Source organism: Marmota flaviventris, chromosome 15 (assembly GCF_047511675.1).
Source record: "Marmota flaviventris isolate mMarFla1 chromosome 15, mMarFla1.hap1, whole genome shotgun sequence".
Classification (NCBI taxonomy): Eukaryota; Metazoa; Chordata; class Mammalia; order Rodentia; family Sciuridae; genus Marmota; species Marmota flaviventris.
Genome location: NC_092512.1, coordinates 45,415,857 through 45,432,281, shown reverse-complemented (window position 1 = coordinate 45,432,281; position 16,425 = coordinate 45,415,857). Strand labels below are relative to the sequence as shown.

The 16,425-nt window shown below is 40.2% G+C and overlaps 2 protein-coding genes and 1 pseudogene across 5 annotated transcripts in view; 2 read left to right on the top strand and 1 right to left on the bottom strand.

Moving 5' to 3' along the window:
• The window catches only part of Nbn (nibrin), a 36,449-nt gene extending 33,526 nt beyond the window's left edge, over nucleotides 1-2,923 (bottom strand). Inside the window, exon 1 of one of the 4 annotated variants that reach the window (XM_071602253.1) lies at nucleotides 2,846-2,923. In XM_071602253.1, coding sequence (XP_071458354.1) covers nucleotides 2,846-2,906 — 61 coding nt within the window. In that variant the 5' untranslated portion in view covers nucleotides 2,907-2,923. Of the gene's footprint in view, nucleotides 1-1,462; nucleotides 1,633-2,845 lie in introns of those variants that run through there. The other 3 variants (XM_071602251.1, XM_071602252.1, XM_027948563.2) reach the window with 3 other exon arrangements.
• LOC114103030 (large ribosomal subunit protein P1 pseudogene) lies at nucleotides 1,856-5,231 on the top strand (annotated as a pseudogene).
• A 914-nt stretch (nucleotides 5,232-6,145) lies between these two features.
• Decr1 (2,4-dienoyl-CoA reductase 1) overlaps nucleotides 6,146-16,425 on the top strand; it is a 40,302-nt gene continuing 30,022 nt past the window's right edge. Inside the window, exon 1 of the mRNA XM_027948586.2 lies at nucleotides 6,146-6,254. Coding sequence (XP_027804387.2) covers nucleotides 6,186-6,254 — 69 coding nt within the window. The 5' untranslated portion in view covers nucleotides 6,146-6,185. The remainder of the gene's footprint in view (nucleotides 6,255-16,425) is intronic.

The window sequence follows — 16,425 nt, the reverse complement described above, 5'->3', positions numbered from 1 at the left end:
CTGATCTATAGCTTGCATCAGATTATGATAATAGTTCATGACACTCCACTACAACCTAACCTGAGTATCAGTCAATCAGACTGCCTGTCAACTGATCAGACCATGGTTACGTATCAGGCAAATGCTGAGGTGGAACCAATCAAGCTGTTTTGTATGGCTTCCTTTCCTGTCCATAAACGTTGCCTGGCCAAGAGGCTGAACGAAACGCTCTGAACATCTACTCATTTAAGGTTATGCTTGATCCACAAATCCTTATTTCTTCAAACTCTGCTCAACTTAATTTGTTCCAAGTTTATTTCTTTCAGCAATGCTAGGGTCTGGCATAGGCTAGGAAAGCATCCTATCACTTTGTGACAAGGTCTCCCTGCACTGCCCAGACTGAATTCAAACTTGGCAATCTTCCTTGCCTTGGCCTCCAAGTAGGTGGGAGGGATTACATGGATGCACTATAGGCCCTGGCGGTCTCTTAAGTTTTTCTTATAACACACCTACAGGAGACCTGAGAACCAGTCAGATTTTTTTTTTGTTTTTTAAAATATTTATTTTTTTAGGTGTAGTTGGACACAACGTCTTTTATTTATTTTTATGTGGTGCTGAGGATCGAACCCAGGGCCGCCTCCTACGTGCTGGGCAAGTGTTCTACTGCTGAGCTACAACCCCAGTCCCCCAGTCAGGTTTCTTTAAATGAACGTAATCCTAACTTGTCCACAAACACAAAATTTGTGGACAAATCGCAGTACTCCAAGCCACAGGGATGCCCTCTTCTATGTATTTTTGTTCTAGTTATCTTCACATTCCCAGACATTATCAATTTAGCCTCTTCATTGATTTTTTTTTCCAATCACAATGTAAACTTTCTGAAGACAAGACCCAATTATAGGTACTTGCTTAACTTTCTATCAACGAATAACAACACACAGGAGGCAACCAGTAACTTATAAGGAAAAATCTCTACTGCTGGAAGTTCAGGAAACGGGTTGGGGAATCAACTTTTCCCACTGTACAGCTATTTTGGGGGAAAGGTCTGAAACAAATCAGAAAGCATGTTTTCCTGTGTGCCACGTGGTTCTTCAAAAAACAAAAAAAAGAAACGCTTTGCCCCAGACAGATCGCTTCCTTGTCATCCTGTGGTCTGGCTTTGTTAACTTCCTGGTGATCTCTTCCTAAAAGCCTACGACCAGGTGTCCCAAAAGGAAGGCGTCCGGGGCTCGCTCCATCAGGGCGCGTGAGCAGGTGCTGGTTCCCGTCTGGTGTGGACTGAATCGCCGCACCGTCCCGGAAGAAAATGCGGCGTCCTCACGCAAACTTCCGACTTTCGCATCCCGCTTTCACAGAATCCCAGGGCTGGCACAGAGGCCGCGCCGGAAGGCAGTGAGAGCGGACCGGAAGCGTCGCTCCGCACACTCCACCCAGCAGCTGCTCCCGGGAAAGCCGGGTCTCTATCTTTCCCTTCCACCCTTACCTCGGGCCGGGCCCGCAGCGGGAAGGAGCTTCCACATGGGTCCGGCTCCGCAGGACTGGAGTTGACCACCGGCTGCCTCGCAGCGGATAGCCGATGTGCACGCGATCACAGCACGGGCAATGCGCGGGAACCCTAGGACGTGCGCGCTCCCAGCAGCCGCGCAAGCCCTGTTGGAAACCGAGGGATGAGGCGGGAATGCTATTGAGCGCTAGGGCGCCACCTGGTGGTAAGGAGCAACGCAGTATGAACTGAAAGGTGTTGCATTAAGAGAATGAAAGCCGGGTTTTATTTTAAGGTGTTCATAAAATATAAGATTTTTTTTTTCTGATTGTGAAAGGAAATAATTTTTAAAATTAGCCCTAAAGCAATGTGATGAAGTCTTCTGATCAAATACGCTAACTGATCGTTTAGTTCCTTGCATTTGCAATGTCTTAAATTTCGGTTGTTACTTAGATCAATAATGATGAAGGTAAGGATTTTACCTGAAAGGCAACTCATTACATTAAATATTTTTTAAAGTTTAAATCAATTCTCCATTTTATCAGGTTCCACTTTCATCTAATCCCATTCTAAGTACTGAGCAGACTACATTTCCAACTGTTCTTTTACTGGCCCAGCATTCCCTAAGAGGATACCATTCACCTCTTGCACATTGCCAAATAAACATCTGAGATCACATTTTTGATCATGTAATTTCTGGTTGACAAAAGCGGACTGTAACAGAAAATAAAAACATGCCACTTTAAAAGCTTAGCTTACCAGTCTCTGTTACCAACATAGATGCAAAAATCCTAATACAAGATTAGTAAATTGAATCAAGTGGTATTATAAAAAGAATAACCACACCCAGGTGGTCTATATTCCAGAAACAGAAGGGTGGATTAACACTGGAGGAAAAAAAAATCAGCATAATTCACCAGAATAAATTCTTTAAAAAGGAGAAAATTTTCTGCATCATTTTAGTAGATGCAGAAAAAGCATTTGATAAAATTCAATACTCATTCATGACAAAAGCTCACTGAAAAATAGGAATAGAAGGATCATTCTTGACCTGATAAAAGACATCTACAAAAAAATTACAGCTTACATTATACTTAAGATAAATTATTGATCATTTTCCCTTGACATCAGGAATGAAATAAGAATCTATCTGTTCTATTCTTATTTCCTTTTTCTTGCTACTCGGAATTGAACTCAGGATTTTTTTGAAAAGTGTGCAGTAACACTTGTTGTGTAGTTCAGCCTAAATTCACTTGGTAATTGGGATAACTGTCTGTGGTAGCTAATTGATTTGATCCAAAGAAAAAATAAACTTCTCCTAGCTTAATGATAGGAGATAGGTTTGCTGTTTGGAGTCAGAACAGTCAAATATTAGGTTCCTACCTTCAAGGTCTTCCTTGAGAATTCTTCCATGTGGATTATATTTCAAAGGGATGGCTTTCATGTCCTTGAGAAAGACATTGCTGGGTTGTAAAGGTAGCAAGAGGTTGTGGTAGAACTTTTAGGAGGTGGGGACTAGTGAGAGGAAGTTAGGTCATTGGGAGCATGCCTTGAAAGGGATATTGGGACTCTGGAATTTTCCTTTCTCTCTCTTTTACTTCCTGGATGCTATGAGGTAAATAGGCCTCCTCAACCATGTGCTTCCTCTGTGATATACCATGCCACTACAGGCCCAAAGGAACAGGGCCAAGTGACCATGATCTGAAACCAAACCAAGCCTTTGCTCCTTATAAATTGTTTATCTCAGGTATTTCGTCACAGTGATGGAAAGCTGAATAATACAACCTGTCATTGTAAATTCTTTATCTTTGAAATGTATATAAAATCTTTCTTTAAAAAGGCTAAGTAAGCCTCTTGCTAGCTTTTGGTCAATGCCTTGGTAAAAGCATTATTGCCTCTTAATTACTCTTAATTACAAACCTGATATACAGTACCCAAAATCAGTTTACAAAAATGTATTTGAGCAAAGTCACAACTTTTCTGGCCCACTCTTCCCCTGGGAAGGTTCCCTTCCTTATTTTTTTCCCCATGAGATAGTATATTTTCTTGGTAATGATCTTGTTAAATTTGCTTAATAGTTACAGCCTGTTATTCCATAAAAAAGAAACATTACTATAATAATGATGTCAGAGTTTCTCCTGTAGTTTTTGATTAACAATGGTCCACTCTTTATGTGCATAATAGTGTTTACTGGTTGTTGATGTGCTGGGCTCTGTTCTAAGTGTTTTAAGTACATTATCTCATCTATACCCAGCTACAACTTTGTGAATTCTTAATATCTACATTTCACAGATAAGGAACTCAGGTTTATAACCTGTTAAAACATTACACATCTAGCAAGACATATAGCTCACTTTGAACCTCAGTAGTTGATCAAGTCTACACTCCACCTGAGAGCAAGGGTGCTAGAGCCAGACAGAGTTGGGCTCAGATTCCATCTGATTCCATAAGTTGAAAAATTTACCTAACTGCTCTCTACCTCAGTTTCCCAAATGTTGATAATAGTAGTGTACACTTCATGAATGCTTATGAGGATTAGTGAAATACATTTATAGGATGTTGAACAGTCTGACATCCAAAACAATGTTGAGAAATATTAGCTTCTATGAGTAATAAAACCTTTCCTCAGCGGCTGCCAAGGTGCCTGGTTCTTCTGATGAAGCTAAGGCCGCATTGGGGGGAGGCCTTCATTTCATTTGGCAATTGACACCATGCCTCACAGCACCATGGCCTGGGTCTCTGAGCTGGCCTGCATCTACTCTGTTCTCTTCCTGCACAACAACAAGGTGACTGTCATGGAGGATAAAACAATGTCCTCATTAAAGCAGCTGGTGTAAATGTTGGACATTTTTGGCCTGGTTTGTTTGCAAAGGCCCAGGCCAATGTCAACATTAGCAACTTAGGGGCTGGTGGGCCTACTCCAGCAGCTGATGCAGCACCAGCAGGACGTCCTACTCCCTCCACCAGGGCTGCTCCAGCTGAGAAGAAAGTGGCAGCAAAGAAAGAAGAATCTGAAGAATCTGCTGAAGACAGATAGTCAAGACATTTTTGACTTAATTCTTGTAACATGTTCAATAAAAAACTGAACTTTGCTGATAAAAAAATAAAACAAAAACAAAAAACCCCAAACCCAAGCACTGACATTAGTTAGATCCCATGGCTCCTAAAGGACAAAATTTGTTGCTTCTGGAATGGCATTTCTCTTTCATGTCTCTAGTCTATTCCTTACTAGCTCCTATGGCTGCTACAAGTTTTTCTCTAAGTTATTTTTATGGTCCATGTTTAGGAAATGGCAATAGTATCAGTACTTAGTCATTGGATAAATGTTTGTTGAAGGGTCACTATTGTGCTGAATCTGGGAGATAAAAGAATGGTAAATTAAAGCTCCCCCCTTCTGAAAATCCCCCAAATTTAATTAGTAATACCCTGCTGTCTACTGGAAGCCTTACCAATAACATAAACAGTCAATTAGCACATACTTTGTATGATTATGTTATAGTCAACAAAAAACATGAGAAGAGATCACTTTTTACTGCAATGTGAACTGCAGATCAACTAAAAGATGGTGACACCCAAGCTCACAGAAATAGCAAAAGGAAGTGGCTATAAAATTTTCAAAGTAATGTAATATGTACTACAGTTAATTTTATGCAGCTGTGATTTCAAACTGAATCTTTACTGGTTTTTCATTTCTATTGACTACAAATGGCACCATGTATGGTTCATGTTTGCACGCCTATTTTAACAAATTTTAACTTTAAAAATAGAATTGTGAGAGGGGTGGGAGGGGAAGGGAGTGGGCAGGGGGGGATGGTTGAATGTGATGATCATTATTATCCAAAGTACATGTATGAGGACACGAATTTGTTTGAGTATACTATGTATACAACCAGAGAAATAAAAAATTGAACTCTATATATGTAATAAAGAGTTGTAATACATTCTACTGTTTTATATAAATAAAAAATATATAAATAAAAATAGATTCGTGCATATTTTATTATAGTACATGATAAAAAGGACTTAGCTACGTGTATTTTATGCATTCATGATATATGTAACTTTACATTTTTTCAGTATTTCTATGCTCCATAGTTTGTGAAGCCCCCCCCCCCCCATATGTTCCAAGTCTCAAAAATAGGGAAAAAAATTTGCGGGGGGGCGAGTAAACGGATTTGGTCAGTTCAAACCCCTGTTCTTCCAGGGTTGATCTTTGCATTTTTAGTTGTGTACCAGTTCCTTTGGTCCGGGAGGTACAAGTAAGGCTGCATTTCGGCGATAGGCGGCGGTGTGTCCTGCAAGGTTGCAGCCGCTTCTCCCTAGGAAAAGGAAGCCTTGTTTTAAATCTGAGTTACTATTCTGCTGCTACTATGTGAGTTAGCGCGACCTCGACAACGAACTTAAACGTGCACTTAAGGAATAGACTTAAATTACCCAGAAGGGTGTTGGCACTGGGTGGGCAACGGGGGTGTGTCGCGCGTTTGTGCAATTTTGCAAACCCTCGTACGGCGCCGGGGTCCGTCCACCCACAACAGGGGCGCCGAAACCGCTATTCCCGCTCGACAAAACGCTCTGGGTCCGGGCGGCGGGGAGAAAGTGTCCCGGAGGCCCCGAGATCGTGTCCTCAGGGACCGCGGGCCTCCGCCCCGGCCCAGCCCCCGGAACTTAGTTTGCGGCCCGCCCCGGAGCCCCGCAGTCTTCCGGCCGGAGTTCTGCAGGTGACATGGCTTTTCCGGGCCGTGTGTTCTTTGCTCGGGCGTCCCAGCTGCCCTGTGGCCTCGGCCCCCGGCGGGTAAGGCGGCGCCGGAGGGGCTGAGGGTCCGGCTCTCCCTGCGAGGGTCGGGCTGCTCCCTGCTGGAGGCTGCCTCGGAGGAGGCGGCCGGGACGCGCGGAGCCAGGACAAGGGCGCAGGGAGGCGCGCGGAAAGAGGACGTGTAGGTGCCAGGGCTGGAGCTGCGTGCCCAGTGAGGGACCGGGCGGTGGTCACAGTCCCCTTTCAGATAAGAAGGCTGTGAGCATAGGTGGATAGGGAGGCACGTGGTTTTCAAAATTCCTGCAAGTTTCAAAGTTGTGTGTAAATAGGTAGAAAGAGGCAGGGAAGGGCACATCCCACCTTGAGTGAGAGAGGGTCGTGATAGGGAATGGTTCCCAGAGGGAGCATTGATGCTGTCATCATCAGAACTCTTCACTACCCCCTCCCCTCGGTCCGAAAATGAACCCAGGCCCTGGCTCATGCGAGGGAGAAACTCTACTGAGATCCGTTTATGTGTTAATTTAAGTGAGTTAGTCATCAATACAGACAATCAAAAAATACAGAGACGAATCTGCAATCAAGGGACTTTTGTTTGGATTGTAATCCACTTGCACAGACGGGGTGACTGATATGTCCATAGAACCAAGGAGTGTTTTTTTTTTTTAATTTAAATTTAAATTTTTTTTAAATTTGTTTTTTTAAATTTATTTTATTAAGAATCTAATCCAGTGCCTCACACATGCTAGGCAAGTGCTCTACCACTGAGCCACAACCCCAGCCCCAAGAAGTTTTATTAGAACAGAGAAATCTCATACGAGAGTTATTTTGGAAGAAAGTTCATTGGCACCTTCCCTACTTTCAGTAGTTGGCTGGCTCCGATTTGCAGTGGTTAAATGGGGTCTTAAGGTCATAGCTGGCATTTCTGTAGTTAGTTTTTAAGAAAATAATAATAACCTTAAAGATTATTTTGTTTTAAAGCTTGTTTTCTTGGATTGGTTCTGTGATACAGTTCCTGGAGCAGGTATTTTTGAGCAGAGGGTGTCCTTTTCTTAACTGCCTGCCCCTCAATCTATTTTAGTGGAATGTGACAGAAATGGCTCCACATTGTCTAGTGAATTTTCACAAAGCAAATTCACATAAAGATGAAACAAACTAAACCTAAACTATATATAGACCCCTTCTTGGAGTTAAATCTGGGAGAGGGGCACCTCATAATGTAGAAAAGTTAACCTGTCAACTGTTAAGAGCCCCGCCCCCCCTCGCTTTAAATCAATTTGACAGAGTGGACAACTATAGTGTTTTCTTTAGAAAAATATGGGCAACATTGGTACCAGATATGAACACAGGAATGGGTATGGTGATTCTCTCAAGTTAGAGAACTTTTTAAAAAGAGATTTGCGCATGTCTAGGGGTTTGCTGATACTATATCCTCTTTCTGTAAAGAGGAAGTTATAGACAATTGTAGGAAAGAAAAAGAAAAAACCATTTTCTTACTCTTCTAAGAACTGTTCATTTGAAATCTACAACAGTTCTGATATAAAAAGTTTTAGTTTTTGTTTTGTTTTGAACACAAGCCACTAATCTTAATAATAAGGTCAGTTAGGCCATACCCCAGTTCCTCTGAAACAAGTAGCACAGTTTGAGAAGAAGAAAATGGACTCATTTAAAAATTAATTATAACCTGACTATTTACTAAATTCCTTTGCTTAAGAGAAGTGGAAGTTTTGAGGTTTGGGGTTTGAGGCCAGAGAGCCCCCTGTTAATATGGTTTTCCCCTTTTTGGCACATGGAAGTTGTAGTTTGAATTTCAAGTAGAAGAAAAGTCTTAACATCTGTGAAGTGGGAGTTTGTTCCAGGGAACATCATGTTTTTGAGGGCAAATACAAGTTGTTAGAATTAAAACCCCTATTTGAATACTTTTGTTACCATAACCAACAGAAATGTTTCATGTGTCATAAAACCTATTTGTGAAATGCTATCTTAGATTGTGCCTTTAGCTAGTAGGCCGAAATTAAAAAACATTTATTGAGAACAGGCTCTGTTGCTGACCTTGAGCTATGTCTTGGGGATGAAGTAATTAAAAAAATATGAACCCTGTTCTCAATTTCTTTTGGTTGCCCTGAAGAAGATAGACACGTATTTAAAACATGAAAAACAGATATGGTGACACACATCTGTAATCCCAGTGACTTGGGAGGCTGTCAGGAGTATCACTAGTTCCAGGTTCAACAATTTAGTGAGACCCAGTCTCAAAGGGCTAGGGGTATAGCTCAGTGGTAGAGCACTTGTTTAGCATTTGCAAGGCCCTTGGTTCAGTCCCCAGTGCTACAACAAAACAAAACACATCAACAACAACAACAACAAAAAAAAAAAAAAAAAAAAAAAAGGAGAAGAGAAAGGGAAACATCTGATCTTGGAAGAAGCATTTCCTATCCTTCCCTCACCCCACATTGGAGAGTATCTAGTTTCATGGGAGCATTGTTTTGGGTGTATTTTTAATCTGACTCATGAAGAAAGAGGAGGAGTTAGCCAGTGAGAGAGGTGTGAGAAAGTTCTAGGTCAGTGAGTAGCCTGTGTGAAGGCCCCAAATAGAGGTTATCAGTAGAGTAAGGAGGGAGGGGTTAGAGACATGTTAGTGAGCAGCCTGCTGGCCACATGGATGTGTCAGAGTTTTGTTCCGAAGCTATGGAATTGAGAATTAGAGTGGAGTTAGATAGTCAAACCTGGGTGATTGTCCATGCATCAACTGAGGAATGATAATCGCTGTGGGTAGACTTGATGTAGAAGGATGTTTAGAAGGTATGTTGAGAGAACTTCATTGAAAGCAGGAGCTGGGAATAAAGGTGGGGCTGAGGAAGTGGTATGATCCCATCACAGTTGTAAGCAGGAAGGTGATTTCATTAGGGAGACCAGAAGTCAAACAAAAGTGATGAGGACCTGAACCAAGGGCAGTGTTAAAGCTACTAAGGACTAAAATGATCTGGAATGATGGTTTGAATGTGTGGTATGTGGTAAAGCCCAGATTTCTGTCGTTGACCCTTGAGCTAAGGACCGACTGTGCCACGATCCAAGAGGGCATTCAAGGGGGAGTTGGGTGGAGGAGAGAGTAAGTGATGTCAGTCTCAAAATGTTAGCAGATGCTGGGATGCCTAAACCATCCTATACATTATGTCTGGGAGTGTCAGAGGGTGACAGAACTCTGAGCTGGGTTTGAATGATGAACGTGGTAGTGATGGTGGGGAGTGATTCATGAAAGATAGGGAGGTAGGAAACTGGTGGAACCCTGAGCACTTTTTGCCCTGAGAATAAATTTCAAATAGGATGAGGCAGGAGAGAAGGGCAAGAGCCAGGTCCTGACCACTTGGAATACTTGTGAAGCTGAGGAATCTGCACTTTATACAGCTCTGGGAGCCATGGGAGAATACTAAGGAGAAAAGTAACATGGTTACATTTTGAGTTCCCTGGAGATCAGCATTGTGGGTGGGCTGGGGTAAGCAGAGACCACAGGCAGGAGGCTAGTTAAAAGAAGACACTGAATAGGCCCTTGCTATTTATGAATGGTGTGAGATATAGGCTTTGAAATCAGGCAGTGGATAGAGAGGAAAGATGCTGTGTCCTAAAAGCAGTGACAGAACTGAGTTTCACAAGTGCTGGAATGAGGAAAACCCTGATTTTTTCTGTGTTACAAAACTGGCTTAGTGCCTGCCTGCCTGCCTGCCTTCTTTCTTTCCTTACGGTAGTGGTCTTTTACTGAGTCATTAAAATATCACAAGTTGGTTTCATAACCCAGGACCTTATACAGAAACAGGGTGACTGTTAGATCTTATTTGTCATTCTGCTGAACTGTTCAGGAACGTACATATTGATGAAAATTTCCTGATATCCTTGTTTTTAACTGTTGGGGTTTGCTGAATCAAAGCAGCTGAATTTGAAACAAGTTCAGTATCATTTCCTTCAAGGAATCACTCTTCATTCTGGGCTTGTCCTTATCTAAATCCTATGTATATATTTTTACCCAATGTTTTTCGGATTCCAACAAGAGACCCATTCTCCTGAATGATGGAGAACTGAGCATACACAGGCCTCATCTTGTCATGGAAGCTCAGTTGCCCCCTGGATCATGTTCAGTATGTGGCTACAGACAGTGTGAACAGTAGTCAGTTCTTTTCTGTTTCTCCATCATTTGTCATCAAGGAGCTTCTTTTTTTTCCAAGAAGATTGAGTTCTGTATTGATGTCCCTCTGGACTGTTCTTCTAGGATTCATCACAGTTAATGTGCATCTCTTCTGAGTGATGTCTGCAGGCTGATTGCTGAGAATGGTCTTCATTCTTGTGGTAGATATGGCAAAGAGCCCAGATGCAGCATTTCTAGTCCAGAACTCTATCCTCAATCCTCCAATGTGGGTCTTCTCATATCAATCCAGTTATTTTACTTACAGTGCCATCCTGAGCTCTTCTCTTATTACTTCTAATATTTGGTGCAAGCTAATTTTCAGGTTCAATGTGTGGCTGTCTTGTCTATTTCTAATGCTTTCAGTATCTCTTATCTAACTAATGCCTCCTATCTAATAGGACTCCGTTCCTCTTCCTACTTCAGTTAAGTCTTAATCATTCTAGAACACAGAGGCAATGCAGAAGTAGCAGAGGTGGGCTGACACAGGCAGAAAAAGCTTTCACAGTTGAATGGCCTTGACCTTTTCAGTGAACAAATAAACTGACCCATTTATCTGTTTTCAGTCAAATTAGGTCAAAGGATAGTGAGGTTGGGCTTTTAAAGTAAGAAGAAAGATTTGAACCAGGCAATGTTAGGTCTAGTGGTAATTCATTACATCCTCATTTTCCTGAGCCTTCTCATTTGCAAGTAATTTTATTTGCCACTTCTAATGATAGCATCCTGGTTAAGGCCATCATCATCTCTTGCCTGGCCTGTTACACAAATGGTTTAGTCTCCCTGATTCTAACCTTTCCCCCTTGTCCCCATTCTCAACACAACATCCAGAAAAATTCTCTAAATAAAAGCTTAAGGCAGATTATATTAATACTCTGCTCAAAATTTTGTAGACTTTATTGTCAGCTCAGAGCAAAAGTGAAAGTCTGTTTAGGGGCTGACTCAGCCTTGGTGATCCAGTCCCCTTTGCCTCACTGTCCTCTTCTCTTCCCACTGACTCTCCTACTTGAGCCATGCTGGCCTCCTGCCATTCCTCCAAATACTAAACTTCCTCCTAAGGGCCTTTGCTACATACTCTTCCCTTTGCCTGAAATTGAGTGACTCATCCCCCTCCACCTTCGGGTCTTTGCTCAAATGTCACATTAGTGAGGCCTTTGCTGACCACCTTTTTAAAACTAGCAATGCTCTGCCTCTATTCCATACTTTATTTTTCTCTGCAGTACCAATCAACGTTTAATATACTATATGTTTCACGTAATTTGTTCATCCCTTGTCCTCCAAAATATAAACTCACTAAAGAGTGACTGTTGTATCTGTTTCATTCACTGCTGTATTGTCATTGCCTAGAACGGGGTCTGGGGCATTGTAAATGCTGTAAAACTTGCTCAGAATAAATAATTGAATGAACTGTATACCCAATCATAATGTCACACTTATCTCTAATGCTTTTTCATATAAACAAACTCCCAAATCAAAACAAACCCTTTGCAAAAGCAGGGTTTCTGATTTTTGGTTCAAAAAAAGAGTCATATTAGTTTTAGCTATGGAATAGGAGATCAAATGAAAGGCAGAGGAGTGAAGATCCCAGTTGAATATTTCAAATTGCCTCCTAATTTACTGATTTCATCTCTCTCATTGTGTAGTGTTAGGAAACATCTATTTGGTCTGTATCTAACTGCAGATAAATAAGAACTGTAATAAAAATGGGAAGTATACCCTGTAGCAACAGAGTATCCACTTTTTCAAGGACTCATGTTCCCTGTTATAAGATGTATCATTACTCAAAAATGTAATTTCTATCTTGCTACCAGCAATTGCATGATTCAGCCTAGCCATGGAGTCCAGTGAGGCATTTTCTTTTATATTTGTTCAGCCTTACCTTCAAATTGCTGTGGTAACGAGGTCTGTAGACAGAAGCTCAGACACCAGTGGCCTCTGTGCAGTGTGCTGCATTAAGTTAAGGAATGGGTAGACATGCTCAAGCAATCTACACAGACACAGATCTCCAGCTTAATGTGGCCTCTGGTGAGCTGTGGGTTTGGTAGAGTTTGGGTACTTCAGTTCTTCAACCTTTGCTACTGGCATTTGGGGTGAGACAATTCTATGGGAGTATCCTTTTCTGCAGTGAAACATCCAGTCCTACCTAGTTGCCTCTTGTATTTCTGGATACCTCTTGCCAAGAACTACATGCACCATTTTGAAGGAACAGTGGTCTTGGCATTAAAAAAATAATTTTATGGCACAGACAAGTAGCTTTCTAGCAATTGGACAAAATAAGCTGGGTTAGTTTTAGAAGGCTTAGTATGTGCAGGAAATACATGAGGTGCTTTGGCAGGACAAAGATGTAAGTTTTTCAAATTCATCCTTTGAAAACGATGGTTATCCAGTATTTACTAGCCTGACATTTTTATATTACAGCTAAGGACCAGCTTGTAAAGCTCTTGGGATAGGAATTTGAGTCAATAAATTCGACTTAAAAATATTTGATCTAAACCAACAGATACCTTGAATCCTCTCCCCCAAAAGAAATGGAATTATTTCATTGTCTATTATAAAGCTCACATTCAAGTATGAATATAGAGTACTTACACTTGAAGTAAGGCATATGTCCTTATGAAACTTATTCTATACCACTTTTCTTCTTCTTATAACTTTCTCTGTATCCTTCATGTATTGTGTGCTTGTTTATATGATTCAGTTTTGTGTTAATTGTTTTTAATGGCATTAATTAATGAATATATGGAACATTAAAGCTCTATCAAAGGATATATAGTTGTCAATATAGTAAGTACTTCTAAGAAGATACTACAATGAATAGTTTCTTATGGGTTCTTCCAACAAATTTTGTGTATTTATCAACATATGTACAAAAATATTCTCATTTTTTAAAAAGCCACACAAATGGGAGCATGTGATATATATTTCTCTATCTTGAATTTTTCACTTAACACATAATGTTTCACATTATTGGTATTCAACAAATGTTTGTTGAGTGAGTGAATCAACATAACAATGTTTACATTTGGCATATAAGTTCTCTCTCCTTTTAGTAGGTAATAGATCCATACTTTAATGAACATCTTTGGTTATTTTGATTTTGTTGCATTCCATATCAATTTTAGGTATTTAGTCAATCTTTGCAGAAGCCCATTTGGAATTTTGATAGAGATATCATTGAATCTTCTGGGGAAGAATTTCCCTTTACACAAAATGAAGTTTTCCAGTACATAAACACAGGCTATCTTTTCATTTATTTAATTTTTATTTCTTTAATTTTTTAAAATGATGTTTTATAGTTTTCAGCTAACAAGTATTGCATTTCTTTTATTAGATTTGTTAGATTTTATTGTAAATAGAATTTCTTTATTTCATTTTCCTTCCTTCCTCCCTCCGTCCCTTCCTTCCTTCCTTTGTTCCTTCTTCCTTCCTTCCTTCCTTCCTCCTTCCTTCCTTCCTCCTTCCTTCCTTCCTCCCTCCCTCCCTCCCTCCCCCTCCCTCCCCCCCTCCCTCCCTTCCTTCCTTCCTTCCTTCCTTCCATCAAACCCAGAGTCTCCTGTGTTAGGTAAGTGCTCTACCTCCCTCACCCCCATCCAGCCACTTAATGTATCTTCAAACAGAGCTTCTTCTCCCACCTCTCCCAAATGAGTCCATCTGTGAGTAAATTCCTGAATGTGGAGCTACTGAGTAAAAGTGTATTTATATTTAATATAATTTTATATATTCAATATTTTGATAAATGTTGCCAAATTGGCCTTGAAAGAACTTACCACAATTCATATCAAAGAGTGTAAGAGTGGCATTTCTAAGCTGTTTCTTGTGTTATGTATTATGAAATTTTGAACTTTAATCAGTTTGGTAAGAGAAAACTGATATCTGTCTTTGTTTATACAAGCTTATTCACTTATAAATATGATTGTATGTATATTCTTTGTGTGGGCTACCTTTTTTAAGCCCATTTTTCTATTTGCTGTTGACTTAATAATATGCATACAAATAGATTCTGTTTTTCTTTTCTTGGGTATAAGCTCACAGTTAAGATTCCATAATTAATGGTCATTGGAAGTGACTTCTAATTTTTAAAAACAAGTGGCAAAGAACTGGATTGTATTGTATATTTGTGTAAGACTACATGTCTGCACCCAATAACTTTTGAATGGAATTGGAGCATGGTCAACCAGTGTTACATCCAATAAAATAAGCATTTATTGAATGCCTAATTGGAGCCAGATCCCCTGCTATAGTGCTGAATAAAGTACTGTTCCGTCTTCCTGAGTCCTCACAGTCTAGTGTGGAAGTCTGGCGCCTGGTGGAGGGAGGGGATCATTTACCTCCTTTTTTTTTTTGTACTGGGGATTGAACACAGGGATACTAGACCACTGAGCTACATCCCCAGCTCTATTTTATATTTCATTTAGAGACAGGGTCTCACTGAGTTGCTTAGCACCTCACTTTTGCTGAGACTGGCTTTGAACTTGTGGTCCTTCTGCCTCAGCCTCCTGAGCTGCTGGGATTACAGGCATAGGCCACCATGCCTAGCTCATTTACTAATTTTAATTGAGGAGGCACCTGTTTAAAAGTGTCAAGGAAGATGTTGACATTCTTGCCTGGTTTGGAAGCTGATTCTTCTAGGTTGAAGAGAAAGCAGGAGCAAAGGCCAGAAGGTGAAAGTACTTGATAAGTTTTGGGAGTGCTGAGGAGTTAGTAAGTCTATGAGGTAGAACAAGTAGGAAGCTAGGCTGAGGCCATATTGTACAAGGTTTGAATGCTAGGGTCAATAATTTGACTTTTTCTTTTTGATTCTGGAGGACATCAGTGTGTTTGAGGGATTGGATTTTAATATGGAGGCTTCATCAGAAGATGATGATGGTGGTGGTGGTAATAGTGGTGGTGGTAAAATAGCTAAGCTAATGCTTATTTAAATATGAACTTAGTCTCACAACTTACATGTAAGAGTCTGTTACTATATAACTTTTTACAGATTTGAAACTGGATTTTCTAAAATATAGATCTTAATATTTTTATAGAAATCTGTTTTATATGAAATTTCAGAAACTTACATATAGTGCCAAAACAAAATAACCCCCTCCAACACACAAATAAAAATCCTTCTTTTGTACAGCTTCTTGAGTTTTATTTAGACTAAGGGTTCTATACTCAAAATATCTCAGGTTTGTAAAGTTTCTGTAAATGAAAGCCACCCAGTAAAAAGGGCTTACTGTCCCTATGTGAGTCAGGGCCAAAAAGAACCTAGGTCTGTCCCAAGGGGCAGGCAGGTTGGGCTGAATCATGTAGGAAGTTGGACCCAAGTGTTAGTAGAGCTTCTGGTTTTTGTGAATTCACCCAATATCTAAATGTTGACTTAAAATTCCAGATTAGGTCTTATAAAACACATTTGGCCTAGGATCACCAATATACCTTTAGATTTTGACTCTAGACATTTTAGACTAGTCCAAATCCTTAAATAATTTAGGTGTGACTCTCATTGACAACAGTTTTTATCCTCCAGGGAAGAGATAAGGTCAAGACTGTTAGAACTGCCATTTTGAGGATTAGAAGCTGGTTGTGACTCATTAGTTTAGGTGTAATTTAGCAATATATGAAGGAGGAAGATATTGTTTATGTAAAGTGGGAAGCTGATGAGTTTGGAGGTGGGGTGCACCGGGGGTAGTTAACCTTCTTGAGGCAGATTATAGCTTCTAACACTAAAAAATAAATCTGTATTGTCAAAATTGGAGGACTTCAGAGAGTTTTAAGAATTTTAGATCACCAAAGATCTCCAGAGAGATCAATCTTGATAGGAAAGGTGTTATTTCCATTTTCAGAAACAATTTATTTCTAAACAGCTTGTGTTTAGAAAAACTACAAAGCAAGACATGAAAAATCTTTCAAAGCCTGTTTTGTATCCACTTTTTAAAATAATTCAAAGGAAATGACCAAGTAAGATTACTGTTATTCAGAATATTTCTTTGTAGAAATATGAGTGTATACAATGTGATCTTGTGAGACCTGATCATCTCTATGTATTTCAGTGCTGACATGGAG